Source organism: Acanthisitta chloris, unplaced genomic scaffold, assembly GCF_000695815.1.
Source record: "Acanthisitta chloris isolate BGI_N310 unplaced genomic scaffold, ASM69581v1 scaffold5919, whole genome shotgun sequence".
NCBI classification, from domain to species: Eukaryota; Metazoa; Chordata; class Aves; order Passeriformes; family Acanthisittidae; genus Acanthisitta; species Acanthisitta chloris.
The window spans coordinates 231,451-245,115 of record NW_008690763.1 but is presented as its reverse complement, the minus strand read 5'-3'; the positions used below and the strand labels follow the sequence as shown (position 1 = coordinate 245,115).

Below are 13,665 nucleotides of genomic sequence, written 5' to 3'. Positions count from 1 at the left end.
AGTAGAGAGACTTTGGCTTTAGGTGAGCTGCTTGAATCACAGCCCTGGCTGGCACCCTTCACAGTTTGACCTGCTTGATTCGATACAGTGATGTCTCCAGTTCCTAGTGGACAGGTATCCACATAGTAGTAGCTACTTTCACAACTGCTGTCAGTTGGTAACTACTATAGAGAGGCTCAGGATGATATGAATCAGACCAAACTGATTTAAGGTAGAAATGCAAGTTCTGGCTGAGATACGTTGACAAGATGCTCTGGGAAACTGGATTGCTGTGGCCTTTGCTGCACCTTTTACTGCTGATTGAAAGGTTTCATTTTTCAGGGCTGTCAGTCTGGCACTTTACATGAGCAAAAGAGTGTCTGTTTGTTTAACAGCATAAAACTGATGGGGACAAAAAGGAAGTGGAAAACCAGAAAAATCTGTGCAAGATGGGTCTGTCTGCAAAGGGGAGTAGGTTACTTTGGGCTCAATTGGAAAAGGCAAAGGAGTGGAAAACTGAACTGAACTGGAAAAATATACTGCACTCTGTCATGTAGCATCTTGTGTGCTGTGACTCTTCTGACTGCTTCATTTTTCATTGGTTTTAGAAACAAAAAGCATTTTAAAATTGAAACCTCAATGTGTCAATTCTCACAGTAGCTTCTGCTCTACAAATGGAAAGTTTTAGCCACTTTTTTTCTGAGGTCATGGCAAAACCTAAGTGTAGAACATTCAAATGACCTCAAATAGTTCTAAAGTAATAAAAATCAGAGACAGTTCTAGTCTTCCCCCTCCCCTGCCACTCCTTGGCTCTTGCGTTGTATTTTTTTTCCTCTCCTGCCTGAAAGAAATTCTGTTGCTGTGTCATAAAATTAGTTGTGTATTTCAACTCTTTTATTTGGAATCTGGTAAGAATTTTTCCCAGGCAGATATAGCAGATGATATACAAAAACAGCAAGGAAATGTTTTTTCTTGCTGCAGTTTCCTGGATTGTATCTGGCCTTCCAACAGACAGAGGATGCCAGTCTCAACACTACCATTCCCTCCCTTTCACAAATGGCTGCATTAAAACTGCATGATCACATAGCCTTTCAGATTCACAGGACAGCTGTGTCTTGTCACTTACACATTTATTATTTCTTTTCAGGCATTGGAAAAGTACCCCAACTCACCCATGACTGCAAAGCAGATACTGGAAGTCATTCAGAAAGAAGGGTTAAAAGAAACAAGGTCAGTGTTTATGCATTCTGTATTTTTAATATGTCTTTGAAAACCATCTAGGAATGGTACATAATCTTATAAAACAAAATGTAAAATGCTGGCTGAATTGATTTCCAGTACCAAAGTGGGAAATGGGTTTTGTTTGTTTGCTAGTTCAAGGTTTTTAAAATGGTTAGTAGCTGGCTTAACTTTGTACCTTCCAAAAGGAGTCTGTGGGCCAGCTGAAGTCCAGTGGCCTTTCTTTAGAAACACAGTGTGATCTGCTCAGACAGCCCAGGTGCTGCATCTCATTTATGCTTACAGACTGCAGCTTGGCAGCTGAGTTACCTCTACTACCCTGTGCATGGAGAAAGTGTGAGATTAAGCCAGACACAGTTCTCTCACTTGGGTTTGTGGTCTGGCATTTAAATCACTGTTAGGACCTGCTGGTGTAAGAGAAGAACTGGGAATGCATGGAGAGTGGTGTTTGAGCACTGGGAGCTAGTCTGTGTGTCTGCAGATACAGTAACTGATACAGCAGCTCAACTGCAGACTTGCTTAATAACAGCATACTTTGGATGTAGATTTCAGCTATTAGGCTTTTGGGGGATAGTTGGGTTATCCAGAGCCTATGGAAATCAACTGCTGTCTTCCATTGATGCCTGGTTCAGATGGGCATGCAGCTTCTTGTTCTCAAAGGTGAGTGTCTGCTTGGTAGGTCCTTTCATGACCTGCAAAGGGAAACATGGGCAGGAAGCAAAATAAGTTAAGGAAAGCCTGATTGGTTGGTGGGGATCTCCTACAAGGTGCACTTTCCTCTTCCCCATATGTTATAGTAAAATTTTTCTATTTTAATAAGTTGTTGTAACACTTGTTGCTGTCTCAAAACAAAGGAAGACATCTGTTTTTATTTTAATTATATTCTTCTAGTGTGGAACCTAAAGCTTAACACAAGAGAGCTTCAAGCCCATGTAAAGGTGAAGCAGAAGTAACCATGGGACATATTTTTACTGAATTCACTGTTTTTCCTAGGAAACAGAACACTGATCATTTGCACTGCATAACCATGTACTGCTTTGTTAGTAGCCTCATAACATTCTTATATTAGCTGTATTTTGGTAAAATTGCAAAAGAGATGGTGTGCAAGATGAAGTTCAATTTGTACCTTTTACAGACTTAAAGTATCAAGAAATTGCTTCAAGTATATTTGGCAATGATGCCAAGGAAACAAGGGGATGAAAACTTTTGAAAATGAATGTCCAAATGTGTGTTATGCTGCAATGATTTGCATACTATAACAACAAAAAAACCCAAGAAAACACAATTTTGAACATCTGTTTTTATTAAGATACTGTTTCTCGTAACAGTGAATAGATTGCTTTCTTCTTATTACGTCTTGTGATATGAGACAACTGCATGGGAGAGGCTCAAATGCCTGATAATAGCATTTCTTTGTAATTTTAAAAATTCTTGTTTTTTGTGATCACTGCATGAATAAAATTTTGTGAAGAAAACCTATGGGAGGGTGTGAAGGTAGTGGTTTTATATTTTAAATGCAGAAAATGTGGAAGCCCTTTTTAATTGCTGCAGAATGAATAAGAAGAGAAATGTTCCTTTAAAGAGGTTCAAAACTATATCTTCTTTCATTTCTTCAGTTACTACGGAACTGAGAATTGCAGAGAAACAGAAAGGAAAATCAGATTAGTTCTGATTTTTATTCATAGTGTGGTATATGCAGGTATATATGGATGTGCAGCAGATTGTAGGATGCTATATGTGGTCATGAGTATCTAGAAAACAGAAGGATAAAATTCAATGTTCTTTACTCCATACTTGAAACACTATATTATTCTATAGGCTAGGCCATGCTAAACTCTTAGCCTAAAAACTCTTAATTCTTCAATTGTAAAATGAAAACTGTCGATACTGTAATGATTTCCTTAAGTATTTGGATTTTCATTTATCTTCTGTCTTTGTGTAAAGGGTGTGTTTCTGCTGCATTTTGATATTGATTAGGCAGAAATCGGCAAAGTTAGTTGAGTGCCTAACTCTTAATAGGAGCCAATATGGTATTTGACTTCATACACATATTTATTGATGGGACCTCAGTGTGTAAGTAATATTTGGTTTTCACAGTACTTGAATTTAGTCTCTTATTCACTTCATCAAGCTCTGCAGTTTCTTTCAGCCGCTTTCTGCCAGTGTGGTGCCTTTGCTGTTCCTAAAGATGGTCTTTCCTGGTCTCTCTGCTGCAGCCAGCCAAGATGAGCAAGGGATGTAAATTTACGATGTGCAGTCACCTGGCCATAAGCAGCAGAATGGCACTAGCGTATTTTATTCTGTATTGATTCGTGTATTCTTCCAAGTCAGAACTTGTGCCAGGAATATGTTACTACTTTAATATACTTTACTTATTCCTTTTTGCTGATTATCGTTGTCAGTGGAACCTTGGCAATTCTAAATGAAGTTCTTAAAAAGTTATCCTCTCTACTGTTCCATTTATAGATGAATGAGATTAATTGTCTTAGTCATTATTCATATATATTGCAGCATTAATTAATCTGAAGCTTTTTGCTGTGGTAGTAATTCTGAAAGAGTAACGTATGATTTTCAGCAATCTCATTGTCATTATGTGTAATCTTTAAAAAGACAGTCAGACTATTCAGCCTCTTCTTTTCTATGTTTGCCATAAAGAGATCAAGTTGCACATTTATTTCTGTATTACTGAAATAATTAAATACACAAGGAGGAAAATTCCAAAGTTACAAAACAGATATACATTAGAAATAAAAATAAAAATGAAAATATTGTGTTACATCCTGTGAGAGCTTATAAACCTGCCTGCTTTCCTATATCTTGGGGGATGTACAACTCAATTTTGTTTCTTAAATATCTTTCCTGTTATGATTGTTGGTTGTAAAGTGATCAGCAGGCAGCTCTTCTGCAAACCTTTCATGGATGTAGAAAATACATGACTGATAGTGAACAGTGTCAGGCCAATAGTCCTGGACACTGAAATCTCTTTACAAGAAAGATAGACAGCAGCTTACTTCACTGCACAGTGCACTGGATTTTCTGTCCTACCATCTGCTGTCCCATTCTTTTGAAAACATTTCCTGTCCCACTGTAAATTTCTAGTTTCTCAATCTGCTGTTTATACATCCTAGCATGAGATTTTGCTGATTTTGCTTGTGTGACATAGACTATAGTCAGAGTATGATCCACTCGAGCCTCAGTGCTCCTTTTCCACCATGCTGCTGCTTCACTGGCTGTTCTCAGTCTTATATTTCTACTGTTGCTTCTTCCTGTTAAGGTCTAGAATTTCCCTTACTGAATTGTGTTCAGGTTTTCTGCAGACTGTTTTTCAAATTTGGTAAGACTGCTTTAACCATGTACTTTTGTCTTTCAGCATGCATGCAGCTCTTCCAAGTTTAGTGCCATCTGCTTATTACAACTTGTTTCCTTTAGCAACATTATATTTCTCTTATCTGCTTATGGAAGTCCCATGAGAAACAGTGTCCAAAGACTCATAAAGTTGGGCTATATGGTATTGACTGCTGCTTCTCTAGCTACAGGGTCTGCTGCTATGTCACAAAGAATATTTTGATAGATTTGAAGTAACTTGTTCATGACAGGTCTGTATATTACTTAACTTCTTATCTGCTAAATACTTCCAAATAATTTTTATTCCGTATTTTGGGGGAATTGAAATTCATTTGCTGCATCTCTGCTTCTTTGGCCCTGCCCTTTTAAATTCTTATTAAAGCTAGTCACTGAGTGTTTTCCAGTCTTCTGGAATCACGGCTACCCTCTACAAATTCTCAGAAATTATATTGATAATTCTGAGACTGATCCAGTCACCTATGGTGAATTTCAACAGATTTAACAGATCTGAAAATATCTAACTTATTTAACTATCATCTGATAAATTTATCTATGTTTGTTCCTGGTGCTGGTTTCAGCAGCTCTCTAATCATAGGCACCTTTCTGATTAGGCGTTAGCACTGCTGTGGTTTTGGTGTAAGTGCTCGATGTCACCTCTTCGTGGAACAGCAAGCCAGTTTCCAATCTGCTGGTGTGCTTACCGAAATGACTCTGTCTGTTGGATGGGGAAGTTTGTCAAAGTTTAATTTTTTAATTTTTCTTATTATGTTCTCCTACATTTTCCTAAAAATGAAGTACTATCCCTTCATGAATGCTCAGTGTCTTCAGCTACTTCTTCCTCACAGGTTCAAGTCAAACTTAGTACTGCCTCTCCTTCCTAACTGCTTTTTGTGGTTGCTAAGAGCACTGGAGCATCTCTCCTAGATGGACAGGCTGAGGGAGTTGGGGCTGTTCAGCCTGGACCCTGGTGGTGTTCAAGGCCAGGCTGGATGAGGCCTTGAGCAACCTGGTCTAGTGGGGAGGTGTCCCTGCCCATGGCAGGGGGGGATGGGACTAGATGGTCTATCCATTGCATTGCAACCCTTAAATTCTATGATTCTATGATTTGAGTTCTTAACACAGTTCCAGAAACTTGCCAGATGCTTCTTTGTTCCTGCCCTTCTTTTTCCCAAGAGATGCTTGCGTGGTCATAATGGGGATATTTAACTAGGTCATGTGCTTTAAAATTTTTTGCTGATTTGCACAAAAAAAAAGGAAAAAGCTTCTAAGTCTCCTGGTTTCTTTTAAATTCTATGATTCTATGATTTGAGTTCTTAACACAGTTCCAGAAACTTGCCAGATGCTTCTTTGTTCCTGCCCTTCTTTTTCCCAAGAGATGCTTGCGTGGTCATAATGGGGATATTTAACTAGGTCATGTGCTTTAAAATTTTTTGCTGATTTGCACAAAAAAAAAGGAAAAAGCTTCTAAGTCTCCTGGTTTCTTGCTATATTCAACTCTTGACCATAGTACCATCCTTAGTCTTGCCCTTATTTGTGATTTCCTGGAAATTTTCTGTAGGATCACCAGGAATAACCTACCTGTTCCCTTCTGTCTGGAGCGCTGCACCTTTGTGAAGGATAAGACCAATCAAAGACTGCTTAAAATTATCAGGGAGACGAAAATTGCACAGAAGTTGGTATGAATTAGGTGTTTGGATAAAGGAAAAGAACATTGAGTATGGGCATAGTAAGTCTTCAACTACATAAAAGATAGGAAGAGAGTGAGGGAATAAGTCTGAATGTCTAATATCTACAGAACAAGAAACAAGGACTTTAAATTGTAGCAAGAGAAGATCACAATTAGATAGTAGAAAGATTTTTTTATGGGGTTTTTTTTCCCTGGACAGGTAGAATTGATTTCTGTCACAAACTGTGGGAGAGATCTCTAGGTCTCTCCAAAACCAATTTAGATTATGTGTCTGTGTAGGAATTATGTAGATTTGGTTGATTCTGCCTTGAACTAGAGGAATGAACTAGCATATCCCTTGATCCATGTTTTCCTATGATTTTTTTTCAGATAGCTTTTCAGTGCTTGGTCCATACATATTGTTTGAGTCCTATGGGAGAATATCCAGCCAAACTCCGATAAATGTTTGATGCTAATAACCCTAGATTATGTCTTGGCTTTCTGTAGTTCCCTTTCTCCTTTGCGTGATGAGGCTGGGAAATTGACTTGTCTGGATAAGATTCAAGTGAAAGATTCTCAGTAAAAGTTAAAAGCCAATAAACTTTCAAAATGGGACAAGCACTTTTAAATTTTTTTGGAGTGCAACCTTAGCCCAGAGCTATGCTAACTATTTGCTTTCCTCCTCCATTGGACGCAGGACTGTGAGCCCTGGAATGGGATAAATTCATAGTGTTTTTGCTGTTCGACCTCTGTGTTGTCAAGTAACTTTGATTATTCTCTTCAGGTAACTCATAGCAGAGGTTAAAAAAAAAGAAGTCCCTTTGTCTCATTCTGTTTTTAATTTTCCAGTAGGAATCTTTCTCTTGATATTTCTATGTTGATCTTCATTTGAGCTATGCAGAGCACAGCATCAGTCCTGTCTTCTCCTCCTCTATTTTTTCTCTACATATTTTGTCTTTTGCTCTGCAAGACTAAGCTGTCTATTGATTTATTGTTGTGACAGTAGTCTTTCAGAAGGCTGAGATGCTTGCCACTGGCACTGGCAATAGTGCTGTTTCTTCTGCACTCCACAGTGTTGATAATATTTATCATGAATGATATCATAACATATTAAGTCTTCTGAGCCTAGTAAAGCAGCAAAATATGACCCTAATAAATCTCAAAACACTCTTACTAGGTTTATGCTCTTTGTGCAGAAATATTAAACTAGTAGGTTAGCTAGAATTAAACCCACTTTGAACTGCTGAGTGGAGTCATCAATGGAATAAAATACATGATCCGTGCAGGGTCTGTCTGTAGCTTTGAAGTTAGAGGGTACTCCTGAAAATATTACCGTCACTCGTGAATCCTTTGATCTTTTTGACAGTGTCTGTTTAAGCCTTTGCATACTTCATCCTTAGAGCTATTGACTTAAAAATAAAATCCCTTCTGAATGCTGCTGTTTCTGTAAATAGGCTAAATGAGCTGGCAACTGTCTTCTGTTGTTTATCGTTTTCAAGTTCCTTGTTTTATTGTGTATGCATGCAGGCAGAGATTTTTTTATTTTCTTTCTCTGTAAAATCATTCCAAGATGTCATTGTGATTCATAATTATTAAGTCATAGTTTTTAACTTTCACTTAAAAAAGGGAAAAAAAAGGCAAATGCTCTCCAATTACAAAAACCACTTAAAAATTAATTGAAAGAACCACAGTTTTTGTCTTAAGGCTCTGATTGTTAATGGAAGAGCACAGACTGTTAAGAGGCTTCTGTGGTTGCATGTGTCTGACAGAATTTATTTGGGAGCCTCTTCAGCTGAAGGGAGTGTACTGTTTTGTCTGAAGGTAGTTATTCCCTGCAATGGACTGAAAGGAAGCCTTGATGGAAAGAGAGAGAGAAAGCTATTCAGATCCTTTTGCCTGGCATTATTAGGTTGATTTTCATGCTTCTACAGATGTGGCTTTTGGCTGTAGAGCAGTGAAAGAAACAAACTTTCAGTACAACCTGTCTTTCTGCATAAATTCACTTCAGACACCTCTTTGAAACACAGTTCTTCCCAGTGTAACAGCAGACTGCCTAATTTGGGAGGCAGTTGTGATAGCAGCAATTTGCCAGCTGAAAATCTCAGGCTTGCTCCTAAGAAGGCAAGAGCCTTGGCATTCCCAGCATTGTTATGCACAGTGCAGTTTAACCTGGTAAAAACTGGTGGGTTTCCTACATTGTTGAATTCCAGAATAGGAGCTGTTACTTTCATAATCACTCCTCTGTCACCTCTGTGATAATTTTTTCAGGTTTTGGTAGTGTTGTAGCTCTAAAACAGCTATGGTATTAACTCAAGCCGAAGATCATGGTGGTGATTTTTGATTCCATGTTGCTACATTGTGATTACCCTACTGTTAGTTTAGGACAGCAGTAGTACCACCTTTGTATTGATTTGGAAAACTGGTTTTGAGTGCTGTACAGATGTAAAATAATAAAACCTCAAATGTTTTCCTTCAGCTAATTGCAAAGACAACAGAATTTTTATCTATATGGTGTATAAAGATGTTTAACTACCTTGAATGTATTATCTTAATTTGTGCTCCATATTTCAGTTTTTAGAAATTATCTGAGGTATTATATTTCTTTTAATGCTTGTCTTTCCTTCACAGGACTTTGGAGTCTCTGTCTGGGGACTTCCAATAAGAGTCCAGTAAAATCAGTCTGCGTATCAGCATTTTTTATATAATTACTCTTTGTTTGGTTTTGGGTTTTGAAGAGTTTTTTAGGTTTTGTTGTGGTTTTTTTTTTTTGTGTTGTGTTTTTTTTCTGTGATGCGTGTACTAGTAGGTGCTTCAGTTGTTAAAGGCAGGCTAAAAATCATGTGCGTGTCTCAATTCTTTTGTTAATTTTAATGAGGTATGGATTTAATTTTGAAAGTATTTCGGATCATAAATGGCACAATGTAAATTGTAAGAACCTTTTGAGCGTGACAGAGAATACTTTGGAGAATATTGTTCTTACCGTTAAGAATATTAATTGAACATGTGTAAAAAGAGAGCAGACACAGAAGCAAAGTAGTATTTATCAAAAGTAAGGGCAAAGCTAAGAGTATGACCTGATCCTATGATCCTTCACTCCCAATATCCTGTCCATTACATTAGTGTTGCTTGTGCAGTATCTGCTAGTTCCCATCTACATGCAGTCTCTTGTCCCAAGCATTTCTGTAACATAAATCTTTCCTTTTTCTCAAGCTGGGTCACTCATGCCATGGCCTCCAGTTACCCTGCTCTGCTGTCATCCTTTCTGCCTTTCCAGATATGAGGACTCAAATTCCATTCCATGCGCCTGAAAGTTTCTTAAGTATTACCATGTGGGCATCTCAGTATTTATTTTATGTTCTGACTTAAGGCCAATCAAGCTTTCTTCTTTCGTTTGGTTCCAGGACCAGTTATGAGAAAATAAAGTGATTCCATGGTTCTATCATGTCTGGAACCTTCAATTGATGGTTTACAGCAGTTTAGAAAAGTTCATATGGCTTCCTCAGTTGTACTTTGCCTCTGATTTGTCATCACGTTGAAGTCTGTCCTGTATGCTCAGTTTGCTCATGTCAACTGAGATTTCAGAACAGTTGATTCTCTTTCTTTTTTTTTTTTCTTTTTTTTTTTTTTTAGGATTAGCCCATTGTTGTTACTTCTTCCTATGCATTTTTGCTCATATAGTGTTCAGGACTTCAGTTTTACATTTGGTATTATATTTCACTGTGTTTGAGTTCTAAAACATATATTGTGACCACCTTTCCATCTTTCATATAAGTAACAGGAAGTAGTGCTGCTTGATTTTTATTTTCTTCTGTATTTTTAAAAGACCTGCCATAAAATTGTTTTTACTTTAAATGTATTAACAGCTCTGCAAAATGTGTTTGCAAAGATTGGGAAAACAGTAATCCAGTCTGTGACACACTTACTTCCTTGGTGCTATTAGAACATTTTTATTTCACTTGTCAGTTATTTAGGTTTCTACTCCTTCCATACAAGCCTAATCTGTGTGTTCTCAAAGAACATTATGCTTGTGCACTGTATAAAGCTTTTTTTATTTGTTTGGTGATTTACTGGTAAGGGAGAGTGGCCTGTATGATTATTAAATAGTAAAGTTATAATAATTCAGGGGATATGTGAAGATTTTAAAAGTTCATTTATTTAGCTGTAATAGGAAAAATTATGGTAGTTAGGTTTTGTGATGTGATAAACATGTTTCAACTTCTAAAGATGTACTATGCAAAAGTCTTCTCTCTTTGAATGCATACCCAAGTCCTCTTTATTGCAGCCTAATTTGCTGAAGTTAGGCCTCCATAATACATTAATGTAATGTTAAAGATATTCCTTTTTTAATACAAGAGGAAATTCAACAGCTTAAATGTAACAAATAATGGATAGCAGTGCAGATACTGATGACTTAAAGGATTTACTAGTTATTTTGTGCAGTCATGACAACACTTCCTGTTAAAGGGCTTCTCGAAGTAGGAGGTAGTCATCAGCTGTGACTTAAATATAAATTTGTCAATAATTGCAGTGTTGCTTTTAATAGTGTAACGATTCATTTATCAATATATTTTGATGTTTAATGTATGAATTTAATTTGTGTTGTCATTTTTCTGTGTTGCATCTCTCAGTGTAGTCTGTTATGGAATGAGACTGAAAAGCAATAAAGGCTGATGAAAAGAGAAACCTTCTACATTATAAATTGGTGTTACCTTATGTGTCACATTATCTTAAAGTGTATATTTTGTCACATCAGTCTTCTCACATTTCTCGTATAAAGTGTGAGTACACTGTATGCCACAGATCTTTTTTTCTTTAATGTTTCTGTATTTTGAAGAGTAATTCTGCATTAAAGTTTGTGTTGCTTTTTTTCAGAGAGAGAAATTAAATAAAGATATCCAGAAGACCTAAACACATTCAAAACATCAGATATTCACAAACATCATTAGGAAGGTTTTACCAGATCTGTAATCCCTCCTACCAGCAGTGAAAGTTTTTTGGTTGGCCTGTTTCTTTGGGGTGGGAGTTTGGTTTGGTTTGGTGCTTGTTTTGTGTGTGTGTAGTATGTTTCCTATAGTGTAGTGCTTAAGCTTGATTTCTTTTTTTCAATGACTGAAGAGATGAGATCTCCCAGTCTACACAGTGTTTTCCTGTCCTTTTATCCAAAGTCTGCCTGCAGTTCTATAAACTGAGCCATGACTATGTGGAAGGTAGGTAAACACCTTCGATTTCACTAGCTTTGTGAGTCTGTTTTGCCAGCATCTTTTTAAGAGAAGCAAGGCCATAGAAGAGCTTTCCAATAATAGCTGCCCATTGTTGTCCAGAGCCAAAATTTTCTAAAATATTTTTAGAAACTTAGATTTGTCTGGATGTGTTCTTTCCATTATTATTCTGAAATGAAGATCTGCCACATATTAACATTGAAGTACATAGGTAATAAACTAGTCTTTTAAGATAAAAGTCAGGAACAAGACCTGCAAGAGAGCTTAATACCAGTGTATGTTGATTAGGGGCAAAACGCAAGAACTCTTGCTGAGTAGCCAGCAACCTTGTTCAGCTCTCTTGTGCTTAGAAAAGGTAAGAATAATCTACTGTATTTACTTTGGGAAGTATTTGGACAAATGCGATTCAACACATAAGCCTGTCAGGAACAGCCATATATATCAAAATTTCAAACACAGAAGGATAGAGACTTGAGCTGGAAGGAGTCACCTTTTGAATGTACACTCTGATAAAATATTCGTAGGAGAAGAGTTTAATCTGCTGAAGGCTTAAAACCTGTAGTGAAAATTGAAGTCTGACAGGGAACTTGAAGACATGCCTGCTTTAATGGATTTACAAGCTTTTGTTGCACCATCCGAGTAACCTAAGAAGCTGCTTTTCCTTGCAGGTGCAAAATGAATTACTCTAGGTTTCAACTTGCTAGTTGCTGATTGAGATTTATTTGTTGGGGTTGAATTTTTGTGGCGTTTCTGTTTTGTTCTCTGTATTTCTCTTTTGCATTGAAAAGTTAGTATTTAAGCCTATTATTTATTACTGCTTTGAATTTCATTTATCCCACAGCTGACTTTTGTCTTTATTTCTAAGCATTCTGTCTTAAGGGACATGCACAACATCCCACAAAATAGTATAATCTTCTTTATGCTATTTCTAGTATTCCATAGCAACTGAGGAAAAAAAAAGAACCTAAACTGAACACTACAACACAGGCAATTCATTACAGATTTTCCGCTTAGTATTCAGTAAATTGTCAAGTCCTTATTTTCATCATTAGCATATTTTTCACAGAGCAGAAGCATAACCAATTCTGGCAGACTGAATTAAATCTGTTTTACTTGAATGTGAAAGAAGAAAACATTGTCAGGCTTTCTATGAAAGCATCATTTTCTAGTAATAATTTATTTTCTGGAACAGCTTGTTGTGGATGTCTTTATGTTTATATAAAGATATGGATGTGTATGTTTCAGTCTACCTGTAATTAATCCATTTCTTAACTGAAGGGAAAAAAAACAGAAAAAAAATCTGGTGGTTTTTTTTTTTTTAACTATTCATATTGCATGAACTAAAAAATTTACTAGTTCTCTTTTATCCGTACACTGGCACATTTCATTTTAAATTTTGAAGTACCATTTTATAGAATCAAGATGAAAAAAAGCCTCAGAATTTCACTGTCTGCAGACAGTAAAAAAGATCAGGTATAACTGTTCAGAAAATTTGTTGCATACATGAGTTTCTTTCCTATCTAGGGCTAGCTGATAGCAATTCCATTTTATTTATTTTGGGTCTCATAGGTAGTCTTAATTACTGTGAAATTAAATTACGTGCACACTCTTCATTTCAAAACAGAATTTGATAAGTGCCTGAACTTAATAAGTGTTTGCTTATGTACTGTCATGTGAAGGAAAAAATATGTTTTATGCAAGATCTGATTTTCTTTCAGCAATACAGAAAGCTCCCATCTTCTCTTTGTAATCCCAATAAACTCTGCATTTGTCAGTGAGGCTGGTTTATGACAGGTGTATGCTAGAAGCAGTAATTGTGTGGCTGGCAAATATTTACTATATTAAAAGAGAACTGAGAACCAAAAGATATACCTCAAATCAAAGTATATATGGAAAAAAGAACTTAAAAACAGTGTGTATGAAACTGTGTTTATGTGCTTGAGTGTGTAAGTACACCTACAGACACAAATTCTCCTCTGTACACATACACATGCCCTTATATAGGTATTAACTTTTAAGTCACAAAATTATGCTCAAACACATCCTTTGCTCAGTTACCCCAGTGGCAAAAAGTATGGGAAAGAGCTCAAATGATTCCTAAGAACTATTTTGCCGTTTGCCCTCAATAGCTAAAAGAGAGGGCAAATTGATTTTTCTTCCCCCATTTCTTTTGATTTTCATTGTATTTGTAAAATGAAAAAAGGAAAGTGGGATTGA

At 36.6% G+C, this 13,665-nt stretch overlaps 1 protein-coding gene across 1 annotated transcript in view; it reads left to right on the top strand.

Moving 5' to 3' along the window:
* The first annotated feature begins 1,132 nt into the window (after window positions 1-1,132).
* Window positions 1,133-13,665, top strand: part of ASXL3 (additional sex combs like transcriptional regulator 3) — a 100,434-nt gene continuing 87,901 nt past the window's right edge. The window contains 2 exon segments of the mRNA XM_009081942.1: window positions 1,133-1,209; window positions 1,550-1,552. Of these exon segments, the coding sequence (XP_009080190.1) occupies window positions 1,154-1,209; window positions 1,550-1,552 (59 nt within the window). The 5' untranslated portion in view covers window positions 1,133-1,153.